General features: G+C 41.7%; 1 protein-coding gene and 1 long non-coding RNA gene across 4 annotated transcripts; one reads left to right on the plus strand and one right to left on the minus strand.

Annotated features, from left to right (window-relative positions):
* Positions 1–300: 300 nt before the first annotated feature.
* LOC124097718 (uncharacterized) lies at positions 301–15,722 on the minus strand. Of its 3 annotated transcripts, none has more exons than XR_009227494.1 (3): positions 15,216–15,722; positions 5,296–5,439; positions 301–775 (listed from the first exon to the last, which is right to left on the minus strand). It is a non-coding gene; the product is annotated as an uncharacterized LOC124097718 (long non-coding RNA). The 3 variants fall into 3 exon arrangements; XR_006853342.2 differs by lacking the exon at positions 15,216–15,722 and adding an exon at positions 9,836–10,694; XR_006853343.2 differs by lacking the exons at positions 301–775; positions 5,296–5,439 and adding an exon at positions 13,022–13,335.
* On the plus strand, positions 14,173–25,832 carry Sertad4 (SERTA domain containing 4). The gene is made up of 4 exons (XM_046452294.1): positions 14,173–14,584; positions 19,453–19,644; positions 20,840–20,955; positions 23,309–25,832. Exons 2-4 carry the CDS (start codon positions 19,470–19,472, stop codon positions 24,056–24,058), a joined length of 1,041 nt encoding a protein of 346 aa, XP_046308250.1. The 5' UTR covers positions 14,173–14,584; positions 19,453–19,469; the 3' UTR covers positions 24,059–25,832.
* The last annotated feature ends 480 nt before the right edge of the window (positions 25,833–26,312 follow it).

Below are 26,312 nucleotides of genomic sequence, written 5' to 3' on the forward strand. Positions count from 1 at the left end.
CTTCTATAAGACCAGGAATACCAAAGATTGCCAACAAACCACCAGAAAACTAATACCATGTGTAATATGTGTTTGAAGTGATGGTCTACTGGCCAGATAACTTTCTTTTTGTTGCAAAAATTACCTAGAGTCAATATGGCTATAGTTTATCTTCTCAACATAATTATGTCAACTGAATTAAATTCTTCTTTAGAGCTTCAGGTGTAGAGTTATGAGAGGGGATAGCTGAGAGAGAAAATATAATACATTCTTTAGACTGAATGAATTCTATCATGGGATGGAAAAGATCAGACTCACAAAGACTTTCCAGTTCTTTATTTATTTTCTAACTAATTCAAGTCTTTTCAGTGTACATTTGGTTTATGTCTTAGTCCATGTTCTGTTGCCACAATAAAATAACTGAGACTGGGTAACTGGGTTTTTTGTTTGTTTGTTTTGTCAGTACCAGGGATTGCATCCAGGGGGTGTTTAACCACTGAGCTGTATCCCCAGCCCTTTTGTATATTTTATTTAGAGACAGGGTCTCACTGAATTGCTTAGGGTTTTGCTGAATTGCTGAGCCTGGCTTTGAACTCACAATCCTTCTGTCTCAGCCTCCCAAAATGCTGAGATTACAGATGTGCACCACCACAGCCAGCCTGGGTAACTTATAAAGAAGAGTGATCTTGCAGTTCTGGGGATCCAACAGTATGATACCTATATCTTCTTAGGCTCTGGTGAGGGCCTTCTGGCTACATCACAGCATGGTGAATGGGATATTAGGAGGAGCAAATGCCTATGAGGAGAGAGTATATGGTGAGACAAGACATCAAACATTTAAGGAGTCAATAGACTTTTTGTTGTTGTTGTTACCTCGGATCGAACCCAGGGATGCTTAACCACAGAGTCACATTCCCAGCCCGTTGTTATATTTGACCTAGAGATAAGGTCTTGCCGAGCTGCTTAGAGCCTAACTCAGTTGCTGAGGCTGGCTTTGAACTCATGATCCTCCTGCCTCAGCCTCCCAAGCTGCTAGGGTTACAGGCATGCACGCCCCACCCTCCCCAGGCAACAGATCTTTTTATCAATCCCTTCTAAGGGTAATGCTCATAGCCTAAGTTGTTTCCACTAGGCTCCAGCTCTAAAGGTTCTACCACCTCTTCATAGCACCACCCTAGGGACCAAGCCTCCAGCACATGAACCTTGAGAGACAAACCATATCCAAATCACAGAAATTTTTAAGCTTTCTTAAAAGATCACTGAATGGGGCTGGGGCTGTAGCTCAGTGGTAGAGCCTTTGCCTTGCACATGTGAGGCACTGGCTTCAATCCTCAGCACCACAAAAAAATAAATAAAGATATGTGTCCATCTACAACTAAAAATATATTTTTTAAAAAAGATCAGTGAATGTACACTATTGTGTATAGATTGCTTAGGATCTATACACTTCAAGTCAAGAGTAAGCCTGTGTTTCCATTTAAAACATTCACTACATTCATACAAATGACCAGAAGGTCTGAACTAGACAGTACTGTCCTAAGACAGAAGTATTACACAGAAGTCCAATTGGTTTAGAGATCTGTGGATCCAGATGGAATGAAAAAGGTTTATCTAACACAGAACTCATTTCTAATCAATCGTGAGTATGTATCTTGATGCACAGTCAACCACAAACATCTCTGGAATATATGAGTTATCTCAGTGTGTGTATTTGGAGTATCTCCAGAAAGAGTCACATTCCTCTTCATATTCTTAAGAACGTCAATTCTGGCACTTGAATCTACGTATTCGAAGTGCAGTTGAGAATTGTGATGTTGCTATGCTGATAATTCAAGTTAAAAACATTTTTTCTTTGATTATCTGGATGTTGCAGGCAAATGTAGGAACCTATTAGTGTGAATTATTATCTAGAGAATTGACTCAATTTTCCATTTCATTTTGCTCATGTAAGCATGGTCTAAATCATTGGGTGAAAAATATTCCTTGCAATGAACTGCATTTAAAACCCTGGTAAAAAGTCATTTTTATCTAATGGCCAAGGATAACAAATAATAATAGTGATTCCTTATAGAGTAGGCACTGCTGAGAAAAATGAGTATCCTAGGGGTGAATTTGATGGAGAGTACACAATTTATGACTCAATTCAAGTTTCTTCCACTACTTCAGAGGTTCTTAAACTTTTTTGTTCTGTGAGCTTTCTTAACAATCTAGAGAAGCCTTTGAACTCCTTCTCAGAAAAATGTTTTCAAATATATTTTTTAGGGGGCTGGGGATATAGCTCATTTGGTAGAGTGCTTGCCTTGCATGCACAAGGCCCTGGGTTCAATCCCCAGCACCAAAAAAAATCAAAACAAAACACACACACACAAAATAAATAAATAAATAAATAAATAAATAAATAAATATATTTTTTAAAATACCATAGAATCACAAAAGAAACCAATTATATTAAAATACAATTGTCAAAATACTTTAAAATTTGTAATACAGTAATCCACATGCATAATTAATATATTAAATATCAAGATACAGTAGCAAATCTAATAACTAGCAAATACTAATAACTATAATTACAAAGCAATGATAGTGTAAACAATATTTCAAGATATCTATAATAACTGTAATGTGCTGGGTGCACATCTATGATTTCTTTTTTTTTATTGTAATTGGGCACAATATCTTTATTTTATTTATTTTTATGTGGCGCTGAGAATTGAACCCAGGGCCTCACACGTGCTAGGCAAGCGCTCTACCGCTGAGCCACAACCCCAGCCCCCAACACATCTAAGATTTCTATTGATGACAAAGTTGCTGATATTGCTACATGTAAGACTTTAGGAGTTACCAATTAGTATAAACAGGATGTGGCATTTGTGTTTTGAATTGAGATAATTATTTTATCAGTTTCTGGATTGATTCAGGAACCCTTGTTAATTTCTAAAGAGAGAGAAACTAACACCTTGGAGTAGCTTGACACTGGACTGTGGGTAGTGGGTGGAAGGTCTGCAGTGCCAGCCAGGGAAGCTCTGCAAGCATATGTTGCAATGGAATTCAGTTATTCCAGAAGAATATCTACTGGGAACACAGGAATAGACTGAATCATTCCTTTGCAACTTGGCCCTATCTTTAAATATTCAAAAGCCAGTCATAAAACTCCAAAAATCAACAGGAAACTAAATTGCACTAATTTAAGAAAAAGCTATTCATCTTGATTGGATTGGCTTTCAAGATAGGGGCAAATATTCTCCATCTAGTCATGTTACAGGTTCTGTCGGTATTCTTGGATTATTCACTGTGTGTGTGTATGTGTGTATGTGTGTGTGTAAACATATTTTCATAGGCTCAATTGTGTACAAAGGTTTTAGATTTACAGAAAACAACAAAATTCCATATGTCTAGTACAACTATTTTTGCTCTTATTAACAACTTATGGTATGGATGTTTTTTCTTTAAATTAATGAATAATGATATTATAATTAAAATCCATACTTCCTCAGATTTCCTTAGTTTTTACGGAATGTCCTTTTTCTGTTCTATGGATACCATATTATATGCAGTCATCCTGTCTTGGTGGATTCCTCTTGACTGCAACAGTTTCTAAGTCTTTCTTTGTTTTTGATGATCTTGACAGTTTTGAGGAGTACCAGTCAAGTATTTTGTACAAAGCCTCTCAGTTGGGAATGGCCTGGTGTTTTTCATGGTTAGGTTGAAGTAATGGGATTTGAGGAGGAAGACCACAGAGGTAAAATGCCACTTCAATACATCACACACCAAGCATACATACTATCAACTTGAGTTAGCATTTGTTAACATTGACCTTGATCACCTGGTTGAGGTAGTGTTTGTTGGGTTATGGTAAAGTTATTCTTTTTTTTCCTCCTGACAATTTACTTCTTACCCTTCTGTAATTAATGATGAAAGAGAAAATAATTTTCATTCCACATGATAAACTAGTCCTGTATAGAAGCCTAGGTCTATAAGAGATTTGGGGAGATGGATTTATCCAGTCTCTTGTCTCCATATCCAAACCACAGATGAGTTTCTGGATTAAAAAAAAAAAGCAAAGGTGAAACAATCCTAAACTTTTAACAAATCAAGGTTCTACCACTCTGTTGATCAACAAATACTTGGAGTGTACTGTGTGCTAGCTGCTTAGATATGTATAACTCCAAGTCATTTCCACTATCTTAAATCACTTCTGGAACAAGGTGGTATATAGTGAATAAATGCATGAGTGGAGAGACAAACGACTGATTAAAATACAAGGCCATGTATCACTGTGGGTGTCAATATGAAAAAGTTGTAATGGTTATGGACACAGTTTTTTGGATTCATAAAATCTAAGTTTACATTCCAGTTCCACTAAGTTAAGAAATACAACTTTAGATAAGCCACTCAGGCTTTCTCAACCTTAGTCTTCATGAATGTGAAAGGAGGAAAAAAATGATACCCACTATTAAAAGATGTGCAAATCATATAACATATAGAAAGCACATAGCAGGTCCTCAGTACATTGTAGCTATCTTTAGAAGGCAGGGAATAACCCCAGGATCCCACTTAAGGTTCACTGTAAATTAAATGGGGTCTGCTTTAGAAGGGTCTTCCTCCACAGACTCTAAGCTTAAGGAATGCACACTGCGTATTCTTTTTAGTTTTCTTGACACTTCCCACCTTCCTCCTCTTCCTTCTTCCTCCCTTGTTTTTTTCTTAGATTTTGTTACCTCCCTCCTGTTTTCCTAGACTGCTGGTGCCTTCACACCTTTTCTGGTGCCAAGTCCCTTTGTTACTCTGGCATTTCTGAAGCAGCCAAGCTGCTTAGCGACTGATAAAATCAACTTCTCCCCTAGGTAGTCAGGGAGAGGCAGGGAGCAGGCACAGTGGAGAAAACAGGACCACTACAGGACTTAGATTCCTGCATCTGTTTGTTTTGTTTTAAGTGGTTGCTTTGCTGATCCTATTACGGTAAAGGGTAATGATATTTGGGAATAAAAGTCTATGAATAAGTAATGATAATAGAAGTAGGAACCAGAGCTGTGGGATAGAAAGCTCGTGTTAAAAATAGTCTGTCATTTCCAACTCTGCCTACTAAGCCTTTTCCTTGACTGAGAGACACAGTGCTTCAGTGAGAGGAGCCGGCACAGCATGCTGGTGGTTCACAACCACAGGGAAACATGCTGCAGAGCAAAGCAACTTTTCCATGGTGTTCAGACCACCTCCACTGAGTTCCTCTGATGCAGGCAATGAAACTTTGTTTTCCATCCAAAGCCAAGTCACTCAGAGCAAAAGAACGTAAAATGTATTAAGAATGGAAATTACCAAATGAGAACGTTAGGGTCTGCTTTGAAAACTTCCTGCTTCTCGAGATGGTCCTTCTTCCAAGGAGGGTTCATGGTTATGTACACTGCTGTAACAGGCAGGCCATCCGGGGATCAAATGAAAGCCTAGGAGCAAGGTTGAAACCTAAGGAAATATGAGAAGAGTCTGTGACTCAGGATGAGAATTCAAACCAGAGCAGCTGAGGCATCACGCATGTCATTATCTAGAAGACTGGTCACACTGAAGTCCTGCAACCTCAGCAGAAATGGCTGCCAAACCCTGGTTCTAGTGAACTGAGCAAAAACAGACAACTCTACAAGCAGGACTTTGTGCCTGAAACACCCAGCCTGTGGTCCACGAAGACCAGATCTTTAGGACTGCAAGCCAAGACATTACAACCCACGTAAGCAATTGCTCTGGTGCCAATCATGGCCTTGGATTTTTTGTTTTAATGGCTAAGGTCACAGGCTAAGGCATTCTCCAGATCCTGCTATTGAATACAGACCCATCACCCCTCCTGCTTCTCCCCATCAAACACCAGGAGTCTGTTAGGGCAGAACTGCACAAATGGGAAACACCCATCAAATGCAGCAGGAATATTAACTTCACTAGGAAGCCTTTATATGCCATTACTTTAGAAAGGATTCCTTGTTAGTCCTACCATTAAACAATTAAATTGTCAGAGATGAATTCTGTGCATGTGTGTGCAGAGCCTGCCTGTGTGTGCAGGATGTGTAATTTCCTGCTCAGGTGATGTCTGCTGCAGGTTGTTTCTTTTCTTTCTTTCTCTCGCCCTCTCTCTCTCCCCCACCGCCTCCTTCTGCCTCTCTCTCCATTTTTTTTTCCGCACCAATTGTATGGCTTTCCCTTTAGATTGTGGAAAATAAATATACCTTTCCGATGGCATAAGCAGGTTTTGTTGTGAAATTTGATAGGCCTGCATGCTTTTTACTACTCATAAAGTAGGAATACAAAGAAATGCTTAAAGATGAATTTTTCTCCTGGTATCCCCCCCTAGTTCTCCTTTCCTGCACCAGTTATTGACATAGTTCACTCTCTCTGTGTTGTATACATGGTCATTCAATCAAGAGCTTTAAACCAAGGCCATTACCTACAGGAGAGAAAAATGATTAGCAAATGCTATGTCTCCCTTATACTTTTATCCTAAATAGGGCTTTATGCCTTCATAACTATCCTAGATCTCTACTGTAACATATTTGATCTATGAAAAACATGCTTGTGAAAGTGGACACATTTCACTTAAACTTTGTGTTAATCATTTTAGTAGTGAAAGAGCATACAACTTAAATTTAATAAATAGAATTATGATGGCACTTAAAATCTCTATCCTTTTTTAAAAACAGAATGTTTTTGTTTTTAATTTTTGGGGGGAGGGGGACTAGGGACTGAACTCAGGGGCACTCTACCGCTAAGCCACATTCCCCACCCCTATTTTTTGTATTTTATTTAGAGACAGGGTCTCACTGAATTGCTTAGTGCCTTGCTTTGTGCTGAGGCTGGCTTTGACTTCATGATCCTCCTGTCTCAGCCTCCTGAGCTGCTGGGATTGATTACAGGAGTGCACCACTGCGCCCAGCTCTATACTTTTTAAAAATAGCTCAAATTATGACTTAATTGGAATGTATTCTTGTCAGTTACCAAAACTTTTCTTTGAGGCTTGAATCTTATATAAAAAGCAGAAACAGACTAGGTATACATTAATGTATAAAGACTTGTAGGTGAAATTTGAGCTAAAAAAAAGAAAATACTGCCAATGTCTTCAGATACCACAGCTCCTGAAAGAACTATGTTGGGCTAATTCTCTATGTGCAGCTTGATTGTGATGACACAGTATCACTGACTATGCTAATCTGTGCATAAAATGTTTAGCCTGCCTGTTTTATAACAATGTACAGATGAGGCATGTAAGAGAAGGAAAGGGAGTTTGAATCAAATTATGAGTGGCTGTAGTTTCTCCATATACTGCCCCTTTTTTGGATCTTTTGCCCCTTGGCTTATATCTTCTTTCTATTGGGATGATAAAACGAGGGTTTCAGGAGGCTTCTGTTGTTGTACAATGAGAATAATATTTAGGCTTAAACAGCCTTATGTGTCGCTGTCCAGCTCTGGACATCCCACACTACCACCACCACCCTGCACAGCCTCTCCCTGGCCTCCCCAAAATCTGCATTTAGATTTCAGATGAAACATGGCACCTCTGTATTCAGTAATTCAGATTTCAAAATTAGTGTTCTAGAAAGTGTCGATCTTGTGTGTTGGGTTTTTGGTGAAGAAAAAAAACTACATATGCTCTTTTTTAAAAAAAGGAAAAGGATAAAAAGGATACAGGGAAGAAAATCTCTGGAAAAGAGAAATGGAAATAACAACAACCAAAAAAAAAAAGTGATATTTCTGGCAAATAGTCATGTCACCATTTTCTCATTAACTTATTATCCAAGTTTATTACGTAAAAAGTTTAAACCCAGTCCACTTCCAAAGCACGCCTGCGCGCAAACACACACACACGCGTGTACACACACACACACATGCGCGCGCGCACACACACACACACACACTCTTTCACTACCTTTTGCTCAAACAACTCTTCCCTCCTCCCTCTGTGCTCCTGACAACAGCCCGGCCATATTCCCAAACAGGAAGGTTTTTTTAAAGCATCGAGTTGGCTTTGATTCATCCAGTGCCCTCATTTCTGGAGTACTCAGTACTCATGGTCACATGTGGGTCACACAGAGGGTCTTCCTCCTCTCTGGTTATCCAGGTCCAACCCAAATTCATACATGACTCAGGACCCATTTTCTCCTTGAAGTCTTGAGATGAATGTTGGTGTCATTGGACACCTAGTTACCATGCTTTTTTAGCTAATATAGTATTAATAATATTAAGGGAATTTCGATGGAAATATTTTAATTAAAAAATTACCAAGAATGTTAGAAGAACATCTCTCTACACATAATTGGTAAGCTTACTGTAAATCATTCCTAGCTATTCACCAATGTAGGTCCCCCCAAATAGTACCCTGAGCAAGGACGATATATGTTATGGAATTTCCATTAAGAAATAATACTTACTGACTTGTATTACATCTGAAATCATGTCATTAATTATTAATTGCTTTGATTAAAGTCATGATACTCCTATTAAAATGCAAATATCCCTGAGAGAGATAACACTCGGAGCTCATGATCAATAATGAACATCTTTTCAGGGATTATTTCAGGATTATCTGATGAAACAAATCACTTTCCACCTATGATGGCACATAAGTAAATTCAGCCACATGCAGAAACATGTCATAAAATTACCTCTGTGTTATGCTTTCAGGGCAGTTTGGAGAGATTCCTGCTGCTAAAACTCTACCACCCCATCCCTAATTTCTTCTTTTAAATTTAAGCCAAAGGATGTACACTATTAACTACAGATGATACTGAAATAACTCACATATCTAGCCCACAAATGTTGTTTTCACCTCTAAATAAATGCATTTAATAGATTGTTTAAAGTAGTGATATAACTCTTTCACTCTTGGGGTCTTGACAATGTCTTCAACCATTGCACCAAGTTCTAAGGCTTCAGCTTCAATATATATTAAAATAATGATACGGTTCTATAATTTGCTCTCTTATTCTGCCTCAGCTAGACCAGGACATTCAGATGTCTATTGGATGCTCCATCTGTCTGTTCCATAAACACCTCACATTCAACATACCCAGAGCTAGTACATCCTATTCCCTTCAAACCTGTTTCTTGACCACACAGTAACTCAACCAGCAACCTCAGCGTCACTTTCCACTCCTCTTTCCCACAGTTAAGTATAGCCCAAACATTCCATCTCACACCTGTCCAAGAGTCTCACACCTGTGGCATCTCACCTATCTTCTTCTCACTCAGAGACCTGCACTCAAATGCAGAACCACAGTTTTCCTCTCTAGGTGGCCAAAAGAGATTTCTGCTTGTTATTCCCAATACCATTTTCCATTGGACCTCACTCATCCTTAAGCTTGGCTTTGACTATGTCATGCCCCAGTTCAAGCTTCTTTAATGAACTCATTGCTTATTGAATGAAAATCAAGCTCATCTTGTTTTTCAGTGTCTATTATGATACAGCTTCATCTATCTTCTACTTTACCAGGCCCTCTAGTAAAACCGGATCACTCACTCTTCTCTAAAAGTACCTTTTGCTTTCCAACTTACATGACTTTCCTCCAGTTGTTTCTTCTGCTTGGAAAACTTTTTACTCATTGCCCATTTCTACGTATTGACAGCTATCTATCTTCAAGGTCAACTTCTGAGATTTTACTTTCTTAAATGAATCTTTCTGGATCATCCCACTGTTCCTTACTCATTTCTACTTTACCCGTCTTGCCTAGCTCAACTCTTGCATATATGAGGCATGTAATTATTGAAGCCTTTCTGAGTGAGTTTTGAAGGAAGGTGAGAAAGTGGAGGAGTTCTGGGCTTCTGCAAAGGTGGCTTTGCCAAGAAGTAACACTATAGGGTCCTGGAGAGCAACTTCACATACTTTGTAATTTTGTCTAAGATGGTAGCTTAGGAGAAGCATCTGGGTGATGACGGAAATCTGGGTTGGGAGAAAGGAGGGCTGGTCCAGAGCACCAGCACCACTTGATGACATTGTATTGGAGACTCTCCAGCAGGCAGGGCAGCATGAGACCATTGGGTGCTAAGGACGTTGGCAGTATCCTCAGGTCTTGAAATGCTGCAGATGGATGAGAACACGGAGGTAAAGAATTCTACAAGAGGCAAATGAGTTGGTAACAAAATAAACTGTCTGCTTCACCATTCTACATGCACTAGAATAGCTCTATTTTAGCCTTGTTGGGTTTCTGTACATATGTGAAACAACCTTCGATCAAATCCTCAATCAATCAATACATGTATTTATTGTCTTTGGTGTACTAGGCACTGAAGATTTAGACAGGGATAAATTTAAAAAAAAAACAAAACATTAAAATATCTGCCATATGGATCTTACTTCCTAGCAGAAAGAGAGAAGTGGTAAATAGAATATATACATAAAACACAGAGCTTATTAATCAATCTTCTGGATAAAAATAAAGAAGGATATAGAGTTGAAGTGTTCACATTTTAAGCACTGTGGTCAGGACTTGTTAAGAAAGTGATATTTGAGCAGGATGTGGAAGAGGTGAGCATTGGACTACACAGTTATCTGGGAAAGTGCATTCCACACAGGAAACTGCCTGTGCAAACATCCTGAGGCTAGCAAGACCTGGCATGTTGGAGGAACAGAAAGAAGGCAGAATGACTGGAGTGACTGCAGCTCAGAGTGAGGTCAAGGAAATTCAGGGAAGTGTCAGCCTCTGCAGCCCATTGCAAAGTTCTGGCTTTTGAGTAAAATAGAGAACCTTAGGAAGAGTCTTAGCAAAAACTAACATCAGTGACATCAATTTTGAGCCAAGACTAAACTGTAAAGAGGGTCAAAGATTGAAGCAGGAAGACCAGTTAGGAGGCTATTGCAATATCCCAAGCATGAGGTAGTGCTGATGGCTTAGACTGGTGATGGTAGTAACAATACTGAGAAATGATCAGTGTCTAGAAAACTTTAAAAGAAATTCCTTGAGGAATTTCTGATGTGTCAGTTGTAGGGTGTGAGGGAGAAAAGAGTCAAGGATGGTTTTAAACTTTTTGCCTGACCAACTGGAAAAACAATGACAATGTGGTTAATGAATAGAGAATGTCAATGGTAGCACAGGTTGGGGGGCGGGCAGAGACAATCGGGGATTGAGTTTTAGATCTGCAAATCTTATGACACCTACTAGACATCTAAACGGAGTTTGGAGGTCAGGAGAGAATCTGGGCTGGAGATATAAATTTAGGAGTCATCAGATTTGGACAATATTTGAAGCCAAGAGACAGGATCAGATTGACAAGGGAGGACCTGTAGAGCGGAGATGAAGTTCAAGGGCTGAGCTTGAGGGAGACCTACATTTTGAGGTCCCAGGAGGAATCATCAAAGGAGCCTTGGAAGGGATCACCCAGTAAAGTAAGAGTCAAGTCAGGAAAAGTGTGTTATCCTGAAAGCCATTTTAAAAGGTATTTGAAGGAGGAAGAATTGAACAACTGATTCAAACACTAATAACAGGTCAAGAAAGAGCAGAAACAAGAAAAGACCTTTGGATTTAGCAACATGGAAGTGATAGGTGACAACGACAAGAATAGTTTCAATGAAATGACTGGATAAGAAAGTCTAATTAGAGAAAGTCCCAAGAAGGGAGAAGAGGAATTTGATTGAGTGCTTCTTTTTGTTCTAAAAGAGTTGCATTTTTTTAAAGCCAGTAATTCAGACTTTATTAATCCAAACAGGGTTTGTGTCCACAGAAATCTGAATAAGTCAGATTTTTACTTGCAAAAATCTCCCTTTCAAATGAGTAAAAGATTTTGTGAAATGGGTTTCAGCAGTTTTAAGTCTGGCACTCTGTTTGTTAACTGTAGAAAAACAATCACTGCCTTCAGTGAATTTGCAGCTCAAAATATTTTAAGTTTTATAATCAACCGTCTATCTTGGAAACTCACACACATATCCACATATATCCCAAAATGATGATGTCATAGTTCTCAGTCGAATAGTGTCCCTGATACATAGCATTCACTCATTCCAAATATTTCATTGTTGAATTGCTGTTAGTTCTTTACTCGAGCCATAGCTGCCACTTACCTTAAATTTTTAAATGATGTTTCTCATTCCATAGACATATGGCTGCCTTTTCTACTTGTAGACACAGGTTCACATTGTCAACAGTTGGGCACTGAATCTCAGAAAACAGTAAACTTGGGATTAAAAGTAGGCAAGGAAAGCCGGCAATAGGACATGCTGGCATGTCATATCTGAAGGAAACAGGGTCAGGTTCACACTCGGAGCCGCAAGGGTACTGGGAAGCATAATGATTTGATTCTTGTATTGTGATGTCATTTTGTTATACCATTAAAAGCCAAGAGTCCTCTTCACCCTAGGGCAATGCCAATTTCCCAGAAGGCTCATTTCTCAGAGACAAAGCAAAGCTCCAAAGATGCCAATGCAACCCATGCTGATTCTTAGTCTCATGTTATTTCTCAATTTTATGCTTAATTTGCTCCTTTTAGTTTTATGTATTTTGACACAGCCAAGTGTGTGTGTGTGGATTTCCCCATAGTCCTTTAAATGCTATAAAACTTTAATACAGAGAGATAAAAACAATAATAAGCCATGCCTCCAAGCCCTCACATTTAGTTCATTGGAGTTAGACAATAACCAGTTTTACATACAGATTTAGAATTCTCAAGTACTTACACTGCTTTGAATGCCCTTGTGCCTTTCCTTGCCCTCCTCCCTGACCCAAATGGAAATTATATTCTACCTTTAACCTGGACTACAACTCTCATTGATTGCAAATAAATAAATAAATAAATGGCATCTTTACAATTCTTAAATCATCATTGTAATGACCTGCATCATGCATTAGCCAATGCAATTTGATATAGTTTCAAATAAAGCCAGGACGGGTGCCGGTTCCCAATTCTAGGCATCCAACCCTGGAATGTCTTGTGGAAAAAATGAAATAATGCTCCTGATAGTCTGTTGGGTTAGTCTGTTTTCAGCATAATTGTCTCCTCCAGGCTTCCTAATACCCCTGAAACCTCTGAGTGTCTTTAATGTACAAAGTTCAACAAAAACACCTTCAAAACAGATTAGTTCTAATTATGCTTAATATTTGTTTGCTGCTTTATTGAATAAACCACATTTTCTTTAAAAAGGAAAAAGGAAATTCACTTAACTGCATGTCAGTCACCCAAATTTTAAGTATACAAATGAAATGGAAAACATTTATTACACAAATTTAATTACAATTCTAAGAAATAAACATGCAAATTAGATAGAGTTCAATTTGCAGATGCTAATCCTCATCCTTGATCTTGTTCCTTTCCTCCCCGATTTTCAGTCTGTGCATCTCCCTGATTCCTAGGGAGTCAGGCAGCCAGAGGTCTGGTTTTTCAGTTGGCGGATCACTGTTTTAAAGAAGTGTTATATTTAGCACATCTGGCATAGTAGCAGTAAACAAACACGATAGTCCTTGTAACACTTTTGTGCAGGTGCCTCTTCCACCCCCGATTTTATTAGGTGTATGCATTCCAAGCCCCTGTGTTCATTACACCTGAAATGACCCTTCTCAACTATGGAGGGGTCCCTAGACACAAGTTATGAATTAATGTTTCAAAAATACAAACTCCAATTGAGTCCAATATAGGGGAAAACCACTATTTGCAAAATAGTGTGATTCTGGAGCTTAAATTACATTCTTTTGACCAAGGATAGCTTCCTTTATTACTTTTTTTTCCCCTGGAGGTTTTCACCAGAGAATCCCCACCCAGAAAGAGTTGCCAATTCAAGTTGCAGCAGGACCTAGGTTGCTTTTTTATACATATGCAGCTCAGGAGGGGAACGGGCGGGGGCGGGCGGCGGCGGAGAGGAGAATAACTGCTTGGTCCTGCACAGACATCTGTTTCTCATCTCCGTTTGCTGTGGCAAAGGAGAAGAAAGTCTTTTGCAAAGGGTGGGAAAGGCACAGTTTTTTTTTTTTTTAAATCATATGCACACACAACAAAACTAAACCAAATAAAAAAAGACAAGACATCTCAGAAGGTTGCAGAATGAATACATTATTCGGTTGGAGCCGAGCCCCTAGGGTTAGGGCGGGAGCCGAATGCGCGTGGGGTCTGGGTTGCGGGCTGGAGCTGGGCCCGCGTGTCCCCGGGCACCGGGAGGGGAGGGGAGGAGAGGGAGGAGGGAGGGCGGGAAGGAGGGAAGGAGGCAGGGGGCGGGCTGGGGTGGGGGTGAGGGGAAGGCGCCCCGTGTGCTGCCTGAGGAGCGGTGGCTGCGGCGGCGGGAGCAGAGAGAGGGAGGGAGAGCGGGCGCGCTTGTCATGTTCCCTCTCTCACCCTGGGGGCATCCTGCAGAACCTCTCCTCGGAAATCCACGGGGAAATGGCAAACAGGATTGACGGGTTTCACACGCTCCTCGCTAGACAGAGCCGCTCATTACCATAACCGTCTGCAGCGACGGCGGCACAGCACCCCAGTCGCGGCGGCGGGACCTGCCGGGACCCTCGCCTGCCGCGCACCAGCGGCCACCGCCGACCGGGCCGCTTGGCCGGGACCGGCACGAGTGTGCACCGGTGGTCCGGCTGGCGCCGAGCCTAGAGCGGACCAGCGGCAGCCCAAGCGCTGCGGCCGCCGCCGCCTCCCCGCTGACCCCGCGGTAAGACCCGGCTGGGCGCGGGTGGCGGGGGTGGAGGCCGGGGCGGGCGGAGGGCGAGAGCCAGGTTCCGGGCTCCTGCCGGCGCAAACCCGAACCCACGCGGCCTCCGGCGCGCCCCCCGGCTCCAGGGCAGCGCCCGGGTCACCTAGTGGACTCGCGGCGGCCGCTGCGGGGTGGGAGCGGCGAGGCGGCCAGAGCAGCGAGGTGGCCGGGGCATAGCGGGGCGCGGAGGCGGCGCGGGCTTTTCCCGGGGCTAGCATGCGCCGCGGGGCCCTTTACCAGGGCGGGAACCGCCGCCTCCACTAGGGCTGCTCCGACTATCGCCCGCGCGCAGGAGCTGACTCCAGAGGCTGGTGGGGACTGCAGCTCTGGGTGAGACCTCGGGGTCCTAGGTGGCCGCTTAGCCCCTCATTCTAGGGTCAGCAGGAAGGATGTTCCCAGAGCTGGACGCCGCGGTGCTTGGCAGGTGGGGAGGGAGGGGTTATGGATGTCAGGAGCGCGCGTTTGCAAGAAAAAGGAATAGCTGCAGGAGCTGACACCTTCTGTCCCCCGCCACCTCCGCCCCCGCACCCTCCTCCCCAGCAGCCGAGCCGCGCTGCGGGCGGCGGCGGCTCCTCTGTCCTCAGCTCACCTCCCCAGCGGGCTGAGGCTGCTGCCCGCCGGGTCCACGCCTCCGCGCCTCTCCTCGCTTTCTCTCCTCCTGCCTCCTCGGCCTTAGCAACTTTCCCAAGTGCCCGGCTGCGGCTGCAGATGTTGGGGGGAGAGGCGGACCCCAGGTCCAAGGAGGCGCGGGCCCGGTGCTCGCCGGCGGGTCCCACCAGAGCGCCGGGCGCTCCCGCAGTCGCCTGCTTTGAGCGGGCATGGGCCGTGAGGGCGTGAGGGCCCCGCAGGCATCCGCTGCGGGCAGGAGCGCGGGGCTCGGGCCAGCCTAGCCAGAGCCCTGCCAGCCGCCGTGAGTCATTTCCTTGGAATCCTACCTTCGGTGTTTATTTCCCTTAGAAGGAAACTTGGTTTTAAAAGAAAGAATGAATAATAATAGCTCTTATTCTTCAGAAGAGGCACTGGGCTTCTGCACCGTGGAAAGACAACTTGCCTTTGTTCCCAGACACTTGGGGTGTTTACTTTCTCCTGCGGTCAGCAACTGGCCGGGCTCTGACCGCTACCCAGGAGAGAGATTTAGGGGCCTGGGCGCCAATCCCCGGGGGGGTGTGGTTGTGCGGAAACCAGGAGTGATGGCTGCCACCCGCTGGTAGGGGATTGGCCCGCCAAACCCCAGACCCCCCTCTTTGGGCTATCACCCAGGGAACCCCTCAACCTCCTTAGGAGCAGCGCCCGCATTCCCAGCCCCAAGACCCAACTTAAGCTGTTGGCCTCGCGGGATTACAGCTGAGAAATGGACTTCCCAGGGAAGACAGGTGTACTGCAGGGACCAGCAGAAAAGAGACAGCTGTCTGTCTAGAAAGGTTGGAAGATTTTGTTCTGCCTATCCAGCTTCTTCCACAACCACCACCATGAGCCAGCCAAGGTGTTGAGAGCTTGTTAGGGACAATGTCCAGGTCAGGGGCTTGATTCCACATGGACAGAATATTTAAGACTGGCAGTGTCAAGGGTGAGTTGGAAATACCTGCCCTTTACCTCCCGGCTTCCAGCATTGGAATCAGTCCTCTCACTGCTACAATGCTCTCAATAAAATGTTTTCTGATTTCTAATGACAGATGGGAGGAGGGATGGGCAAAACATGACCAGGAGCCCTCTGTTAGATTCAAGGTGCCACTGAATCATAGCTACCCTCCTGTTCTGTGTGCCAGCCACTCCTATTAGCATTATAATGAAGGAAGGAGCAAGCACAGCTCATCTGGAAAAGCCAAATTGTATTGAAATGCCTGGTAACTTCACTATGAACATTTGCGAGGAACGCTTGACATTTTAACCCTCAGCCTTCTGAGTATGCTTGAGGGGGTCATTCCACTACATCCCCTTGGGTAACAAAACAGACACACAGTAGCCTGAGGATAAAGGGTTAGGGCTTTTTTATTTTTTAAATGCATGCACAGACAAAACACACTTTAACACCCTCCTTTTGAATCTGTTCACTTTTGATGTTAAAAAATTTGCCATAGTGTACATCTTTGTGGCTATATTTAATATTAACAGCACATGAATTTGTGGACTTGAACTTCTGAATTCGGTAGCAGAATAGTATTGTAAATCTCATTCTGAGAATAATGAGCTTGGCTGTCTACACATACTACAAATAAAGATGCATGTTAAACGTTGGTGTTGATGCTATACAGTCCAGTGTTTCATGAACATTAAACTCTCCTTAATTTGTTAACATCCCAGTGTAAGTTCTAAGTGGGCTAGGAAGATGCAATTGCAAAATCTCCTCCCTGCTCCCAAATAATCCCAACTCATTCATGTTTTATTCAGATTTACATAAATCACTTGCAGAACCCAGCCTCTTTCATTTAGAATTTTGTGTGCAACAGTTTCCAATTCAAAAAGGAAAAACTTAACTGAAATTAGATGTTGTAAACAAAAGAAACAACCAAAATAAAAACTATTATGCCACATTTCAAGTTCAAATGCAAAATGATGAAATTTCATATGCTGGAAACAATACTAACAAATAGAAACACTGAAATTCTTAACAACCAAAAAAGCTACTCACCATTATAATACAAACAAACTCTGACTAACATAAAACAGCACAGGGCCCAGGAACATCCTATTAAACAAAGGTAATTGCTACTGGGGGCCTGCAAATGCTTTTCTTTCTTAAGCGGGTTGGGTTTATCAACCTGCTTTTGTTTATTTGTAATAAAAGTTCTGCCAGGCGAAAGGCTTGGATGTTTTCCCTAGAATCCAGCACAAAAGTGAGTGTAAAATTCAAGCTGGAAAATATCATTGTTGTCAATAAAGAGAAGGCTGCTGATTCTGATAAAAAGCTATGATTTGTGTGCTTCTAGCAATAGCATTTCCTGATATGATCGTCTCTTAGAATAGTTTAAGAAATTGGATCATTTCATGAGAGTTTTCCAGGGAATAAAGTATCCTGAGGTTTTGATACCCTGCCTCTTGTGGAGTTTGAGAAGTGATGGACAGAATGGCTTAGTTTGTTAAATCAACAGAGGCTAAATTTCTTGATTGATGATTCAAATAAATGGCATGTCCATTATTTCTTCATAATTGTTCAGACCTCTTTTCTCTCCCCCTCTTGTAACAAGGTTCTCTTATAAGTCCTTGTGGATGTCTCTCTGGAGGGCATCTTGAAAGAAAGGGGAGGTCAGGTTTAGCAGCCTAAATCAGCTGAGTACTAATTCCACCCAATGACCTGGACACCTTCTCTGACTTCAGTGGGTTTGGGACTGACTGAGAACTGAGAGAGAAGCCTGATGAAAGACAGGCACTGCTGCCAAGAGCTGCTCTGTTAGCCAGAGGACTTTGTCACTTTAATGAAGCTATTTCCCCTTACCCCGAAGCTTTTCATTCTTTTACCTGGAAGTGGACCTTCGTTATAGCATGAGGGAGTAATGGTCTCCCTTGAGACAATGACAGATTCACACCCCCCTCCGAACATTACAAGCTGTATAATTTGGAAAAGAAAGAAAGAACGAGACCCTTAGTGTATATTTGAAAGACAATCAATCTTCAGAAAGCAAGTCTGACATCACTTTTGTGACAGTTCTTTAAACCGCAGAATGAGAGAGTGGAGGTTTGGGTCTCCTAAAGGAATTGGCAGTTAACAAGGCATTGAGGCTGCCGGGTTGTCACCACTGGTCTACAGCCTCAAGATCTTTTTGTTTTAATATCAGACTCTCTTCTCATTCTCGTTTCAACTTATCCTTGACCCTACCTTGAACCCTGCATTGGACTAAGTGAAAACATGGAGTCCCCATGGAAGTGGCCCCATGCATGAGTTATGGAGGAGCCCAGGGAGCATCACCAGCAAAGATATTCCCTTCTTCCTGCAGTCTCAAGGGAAGGGCGTGACCTGGAGAGGAGGGCAGTGATGTGTTGCCTCTTGGAAAGTTCCTGCCTTGTGTCTGGGCTTTGCTGTGTAAGGAGTTGCTGGCTGCCTCTGGCCCCTGAGCCCTGGCTGCTGTTTAATATTCTGCCTGCTCCGTTGATGTTGTGCTTGGCTCCTGTGGGACTGCAACTCACGGCTGGAAACTGGAGCCAATTTTCTGTCTTCATCTCACAGTGTTTTGACTGGAGGCAGATCCAGTTCAGGCGGATCAGGGCTGGTGGAAACAACTACCAAGTGTCTCTCTGTCTGCTTCGCTTTGGAAGGAGAAAGTGGAGGGAGCCCCCAGAATGTTGTAGAGGAACCTGGCCTGTGGAAGCGAGAGGAGGAGGGGACAGGGGGCAGCGGAACAGACTGAACCTCAGAGCATCAGTTGGGATTACGGTGGAGATTTCTGCCTCCCCCGCCTTTTCCTTTTGATTGATTAGCGGGTTTCATCAAAGGAGACTCCCAGGGGATTGACTAGAAAATTGATTTTGCCTTATTAATAGAAAGGAAGCACAAGGGTTTTGGCCCTGCCTCTTAGTGGAACATTTTCTGAGGGAAGGTCAGGAGGAAAATGTGTTTAGGAGGCAAAGCAGCTGTCTGGAAGAGGGCTGAAGGGAATCTGAGAATAAGAAATGGGCTTTTAAAGATCCGCCCCTGAGATGCAGATTGCTGAACACAGAGGCTGAGCTAATAGCAGGAGTTTGCTGAGGTTTTCTTGGGAAAATAATCAAATGGTTCAGAGTGAAGGGGTGGACTGGGAAGTAAAAGTTCCCCAAAGCAAAGGCATGAAGATGCCAAGGCTGTCCCTTAGCTTGGTCTTGATTGGGGCTGTTTTCTCTTTTTCTTTTTCCAGATCTGAGGCTGTCAGAGATGACTCTGGTTCTGTCCATGAATAGATTCTGCGAGCCCATTGTCTCGGAAGGAGCTGCTGAAATTGCTGGGTACCAAACACTATGGGAGGCTGACAGCTACAGAGGCCCGAGCCCCCCGGGGCCAGCACAGGCTCCTTTGCAGGGAGACCGGGGAGCCGGTCCCCCACTGGCAGGTATTGCCCTTGACCTTCCCCTTCTGCCCTCCACAGCCAGACTGGTAGACAGATGGGACGTCCTTCTGAGCTGAGAGCTGAGAGCTGATGCTCCAGGGCTGCCAGTGTGCCTTTCATAAGCAGACCCAGGGCTCCTGGAGAGGACAGTGGTGGTATTTAAATTGCATTCAAATGTGCCTGTACCTCTGCTGCTCCTTGCATACAAGTCATGGGCCTGTATTTTTAGGAGAGCCAAACCAAATTTTTGAATCTCCTTGAGTTTATTTTCCAATCTCGTACAACTGTATAGTTCTCTCAGAGTGGCACAAACTCTGGTGGGCTTGACAGTGAAATCTTTACCCCTTGAGACATAAAAGAATCTGCACTTTGGATGAGCAGCTTTGTACCTTTTCTCTTTATGGAACATATGACTGGCTTTGGTATTGGAGGAAAACTATTATAAGCCAACAAAATAGAAGTCTATTCTTCCTGATTCTTTATCCTTGAGGTTTAAGTTCCTTTGGGGATTTTTTGGTAGCACTGGCTATTTAAAGAAAAAAAAACTAAAATATAAAATAAGACTTGAGGGAAGTCTGTTTTACTAAGAAGGATTAAAAGATGTGGTCTTTAAAAATTAGGTCCTACTTTATTATGAATGATGTGCTACATTTTTAAGAGTGAAAATGATTTTAATTACCCAAAATCTGAATTTTAATATATAAGTTTCGCTTTTTAAAAGAACTGTTATAACACCAGTGTGCCCCCATGTGTTTACTACCTAGAACCAAAAATATTTAAAAGAAGTCTGGTTACCAGTGGTTCCCATTAAAGATGTATACATCTGAATAGTGATATTATGTTGTCTGGATTTAGTGAAACAGTTTGAATAAATATTAATATTATTTCGGAGTTGCCGTACTCCTCCCCTTTACAAATTTCACTGTTTGTCTATGCATTGAGTTTAAGAATCTGAGTGTTTAGTAGGTGCTGAAAGTTATCATTTTCCTCTAAAATTGCCTGGAAGCCCTCGCCCAGCTTGGGTCACAGGATTCTGTGTGATAGCAACTATTAAGACAAATGTTTATTTTTAATCACCACATGTACAGACAAAGATGTAGCCAAGCTGTCCTCTGGAAGAAAAGGAAATGAAAGTATTTTGTTTGGAGAACCTCTGGCAAACCGCATGTCATTTGTCATATCTGATTTATTACCACAGGATCACATTACAGGGGAATTTCAAATCCTATAACAACATCCAAGATCACATACTTTAAGAGGAAGTATGTGGAAGAAGAGGATTTTCACCCACCACTCAGCAGCTGTAGCCATAAAGTATGTTTTTTTTTAATAGTCATTATTTTTATTAAGAGTTTAAGATACTTAGTTGCTTGATCCATTTCCAGAAATTAAAATGAGCCACTTCTTTGGAGGGCCACATTAAGTGTTGTCACTTTTTTGGGTCCTGTGTTATTTTTCACAAGTACTTGAAGAGAGAACCAGAAAGAGATCTTCTATGCAGAAATAACAAAATTATACAATGCAACAAACATCTTTTTTACTTAAGATTTAATATTTCTCAAGTTGCCTGAAGGGTTATGGTTGTTCTACACTTTCATGTGCCAGGAAATGCACTTGTTCTGTCCTGACATGCTCTCCCCAGCCTGAGCTCTGCCTCTGGTGGCCCATGTTACTTCTGTGTACCCACATGGGGGTGGCTCCTCAGGGCTTTCCCTGCCCTCTCAGTGTGTGCATGCAATACAAACATGGGCTTCCTCTTACATTCATTCATGGCTGAGGGAGGTCACATTCATTCATGTTAAGTTTGTTGAAATATAGAATCCATTCCTAAGAGAAGAACAAACCTTACTTTCTTGCACATATACTAAGAGATTATCAAGATGGGGAAAGAGCATAGGATTATGGAACTTTTGAAATATCAGTTCTTTTTTCCTTATAATAATCTTCCTTCAAAAATGATCTGGTGATTTAATGAAAGAGGGAAAGAGGATATAGCCCCAGACCATTGTTGTCTAAAATGCAGAGGGGTTTTGAGTTCAGCTTCCCTTCTGTCTCCTCTTGCACCCATACCACACGCTTTAGATGTTGCTTTTGCCTTGCCCATAGAAAGACATCAGCATGTGTTGGCAGGTGTTCCTTTCCCTGTGTGCGTTGTCCTTGTCTCGGCCTCTGGTCAGTCTTCCCTGATTTAATTCACAGCTCTTTGGGTCATGCTACCAGTTTGCCTTTTTTTTTTTTAATGATCTGGGAGAGCTGGCCCCCAGGACACTGGCAGTTTATTTCCTTTTCAATTTTGAAGTTGTGGTTGTAGCAGTTTTCCAGTTCCTACTGGATTTGCACCAACCATCACACAGGGATGGTATCTCACAGCTCAAGAGTGAGTCCCCTCATTTCCTCTCTGCAGTTGCCTTCTCCTGCCAGACCCTAAAAGAAAGCTTACTTTGGTCCTTCAACTGACAGATACTGTCCATGTCTGAGCCTCATTAATTATTGTTATTCTCTTATCAAGCAAGGGTCATTACAGATATGACACCCAGAGGATTAAAAGAAGGACAGCACCAAAAGCCAAATCTCGTGCTCCCTGACGGCTAGATCAGACTCTGGGTATACTTCAAAGCATACCCAATATGATCTGTGCCTTGACATCTTTTTAAAATCATTTATTGATGTGCAGTACATGTGTGTGCCTATGTGTGCATATGTATTTGTATATACATACATTAAAAAAAAGTGCAAGTGAAGTACAGCTTGATGATTTTCACCCATGAACATACCCACATCACTAATATCCAGGTCAAGAACCAAAATGTAACCAGCTATCAGAATGCTTCATTGAACCCACTTCTAGTCACTACTCCTTTACTCCACCCAAGGTAACTGATCTTCTAACTTCTAACAGCTTAGATTAGTTGTGTGTTTCATCATCTTCCTCACTGAGCCATAAAAGATTGAACAACCAGGCTGCCCCTGCTGAGATCTGCACTGGGCTGGATTCTCTGGTGTGACCATACCAGTGGGTGGGAAGACAGGAGAATGAGTCAGACATCACTTTCCTGTGTTCATATATGAATACGTGAACAGTGTAACTCCACATCATGTACAACCACAAGAATGGGAAGTTATACTCCATGTATTACAATATGTCAAAATATACTCTACTGTCCTGTATAACTAAAAAGAACAACAAAAAAAGTGTCAAACCAACATACTCATAAGAATATCAATGTTGGTTTGGGGGTATTGTGGAAACTTGAGAATTTTCCAAAGTGTTAGCCAAATTGTTACATATATAAGCAATTAGAAATGTAATTCCAAAGGGGTTTTACAAAACTTTGAAAACTTTATAAATGGTTTTCATGGCCCAGGCAAATAATCTTAAAAAAAAAAAAACCGTATAGATTTAGTTGGTTATTTTACATCCTAGTTTGTTGCTCCTGTAATAAGATTGTGATTGGTTTCTGAAAATAAAAAAAAAGAAGTGGGTGGGAGCTTTTCGGGTGAGGATGGGGGGCATCTTCAGCACTGGGGTCAGCCTTTCTAAGTGGACCCAGGGGAAGCAAGAACACAACATTGCCAAACCAGATCCTGCCAAGAAAGAAATATGCAGGCATAATATTTTTGTACAGTCCATTTTCTAAGCTTTCTCTCTCTCTTTTTAAATTTTTAGACCATCTCAATTTTTGAGGAACGAGCCCACATCCTCTATATGTCCTTAGAAAAGCTGAAGTTTATCGATGATCCTGAAGTGTACCTCCGAAGATCTGTCCTTATAAACAACTTGATGAAAAGGATTCATGGAGAAATCATCATGCAGAATAACTGGTGCTTTCCCGCCTGCTCCTTCAGTGGCGCCTCTGCCCAGGAGTGGTTTATGGCTCAAGACTGTCCTTACCGAAAACGACCACGGATGGCCAAAGAGGAGTGTGAAAAGTTTCATGCCTGCTGCTTTTACCAAGAGTGCGGTGGTCACTACCTGAATTTACCCCTTTCTGTCAATGCGAATGTGGGAAGTGCCTCCTCCTCCTCCTCCTCTTCTTCCTCTTCCTCTCCCCCTCTGCCTTTGCCGAGTTGTTCCCATCAGGTGGATTTTGATGTAGGCGGGGCACCCATTTACAAGAGTGATGGCCAGATACCTGCCAATGAAATCTTTGTCACTAATGTCAGGTCACTTGGCGTTCAGGAAAAGGCCAGGTTAAGTGAGGAGAAAGCGAACGACACCAACAGAGAAGGTGACCCCCTCAGCCATGAACCTGTGGGCAATGACCTCGATCTTGAGTGCAAAGGCCAATTTTATGATTATTTCGAGACTGGATATAATGACAAAAACAATGTAAGCGAGTCCTGGAAAAAGTCTTTAAGGAAAAAGGAGCCTTCACCAAGCAACAAACTGTGCTGCAGCAAAGGAAGTAAAATATGAACCATCTTTTCACCAAAACTTGGAAGCATGCGCAGCATGATCAGTTAGCTCTCATAAATTTTATTTTGAATGGATTTTATAGTTTTGTACAACTGATAAAATTATGCCATGAACATACCGTGTCGTTTTAATGCCTGGAGAGCAGATTGCATAAAACATCTGTATAGTAGGCATCAGCAAGCTACTTATAAATGCGGTGATTCTACCAAGGAAACAATTGACTTAATATTTAAAAGTTTATCTTAGTTTTCTTACAGAAAAAGATCAGTAGGTTAAATTGGGGGACAACCTGCCCTTGTGATAGTTTCATGGCCCCCCAAGAAGCCTGTCACTACTAGCTAAGAAAGTTCAACTCGTTTGCCAATTCATTAGGTAGTTATTTGGTAAGCCAATCAATATAACCAGCAAAAGATGTCTGCTTCTTCCATATGATACAGTATTTTTTTTTTCTGAATAAAAGACTGAAGACAGGGAGCTAGATAAATGGCTTCATAGTGCTGTTAAGTATTTGTATTTAACAGTCTCTGTGTGACAGATAAAAATAGGATGGAACCGAATGAAACACCTGTCTAGGGGCAGCAATTGACACTCTGCGGAGAGGGTATTCCCTGCAAGTTCCCGGCTTGCCTGTGATGGGGGATGAGGTTTTTAGGGAGGTGGTATACAGGGCGATTTTTGGTGCCTTACTTTATCTTAATTTTTGCCAATGTGAAAATTAAGGATAAATCAGAGTTACAGCAGGGATTTGACAAACAGGAATAAAAAACAAAAACACAGGGTGGATACATATGGTTTGGAAACTGTTAACTTTGAACTATTGCGTTCAGCTTTTGATTCGACACCTCTATTCTTCCTTTATTTTTGATGCCCGGTTGCTTTGGGTTTGGCATTTTTGGATAGGGATGGAGGACACAATAGAGAGAGCTGTTAGCAACCAGCACTAGCTGCTTGAGCTTTTCTATGGCAACGGTGTGTTGCTGGGGTCTGGGTTTTCTGGGTTTTGGGTTGTTTTGTTTTGTTTTGTTTTCTTGTCCAATGAAGTTCATGAGCCCGTGGCATGCATTATACTTTAATCTGTTTTGCATCATTTCACTCGTTTAGATTATAAAAGCATGTGGTTTTTTATATATGACTTTTGCTGTTGATTAAGAAGCACAATGTTAATAAATGATGTGGTGATCAATAAGATTTATCTTAAAGAATGTAAAGATTTTAGTTTTTGGAAAGTTATTTTGGAGAAATGGGACTTGGTCTGTAATCATTACTGTGTATTTGGCCAACAGTCTTCTCAGTAATGTCTTGAATTTGGATATTTGCAAGAGTGTTCAGGTGACCCTCTGACCATCTTTCCTTCCACTCCAGCCAACTCCTTCTGCGAAATGGTATTCCAATTGCCAGGGTTACCAAGTGACTTGGGCCTCTTTAAATATTACTTTACAGGAACCAAATGCCAAACAGAGGAAACAAGTAAGTCCTCCCAGTTTCTCCAAGATAAAGCTTTTTTTTAATTATTATTATTGCTATTAATATTAAATATAGGTCTCATTCATACAGTGTATGAGTAGGATCATTTGGACAATTGTCCACAAGGACCAATTTTTAAAACAAATGTTCTTGTGTTATAGCTAAATAGTCTAGCAATGTTTTGTCCTTTATTTTCAATATTTGATAAACATTTGATGTTGAAAATTTAGATGATAGATGCTTGTATATGAATGTGTTGTAATAAAGTGAGGTTTTCTTGATATATATTTATTAAAATGATCAAAATTCATTAAGCTTTTTTATTTTATCTTAATGACTATTGGCTATGGTTCTCTTTGCCATTATTCTGTCTCCATGAAAAAACTCAAAACACTTAGAAACTGTAGTGGACAGTGACCACACAGGAATTTTAAAATTGAAAGAGTACTTTAAAAGGCCAATATTTTATACTGGTCCTAGTTTGTAGGTGTAGATTACTGTTGATTAAGAAGCACAGTGTTGATAAATGATGTGATTGATTAAAGTTATATCTTAAAGAATGTAAAAAGTTTTGTTTTGGGAAAATTTCTGAAAAAAACTTGTGTAACATGAATCCATTAAATACTGAACCCTGGGTGATTTCTTTATGAAATGTCAAATTATTAAGATGACCCATATATAAATGGTTTTAACAGCTACAGATTATTGCAAGTAGTATTCCATTCAGTTCTGTATTAATGTTATTCTTAAAAGCCAATATTTTATTTGATAAAGGGGAAAGCTAGTTGAA

Source organism: Marmota monax, unplaced genomic scaffold, assembly GCF_021218885.2.
Source record: "Marmota monax isolate L192 unplaced genomic scaffold, Marmota_monax_Labrador192_F-V1.1 WCK01_AAM20220418_F8-fsc00105, whole genome shotgun sequence".
NCBI lineage: Eukaryota > Metazoa > Chordata > Mammalia > Rodentia > Sciuridae > Marmota > Marmota monax.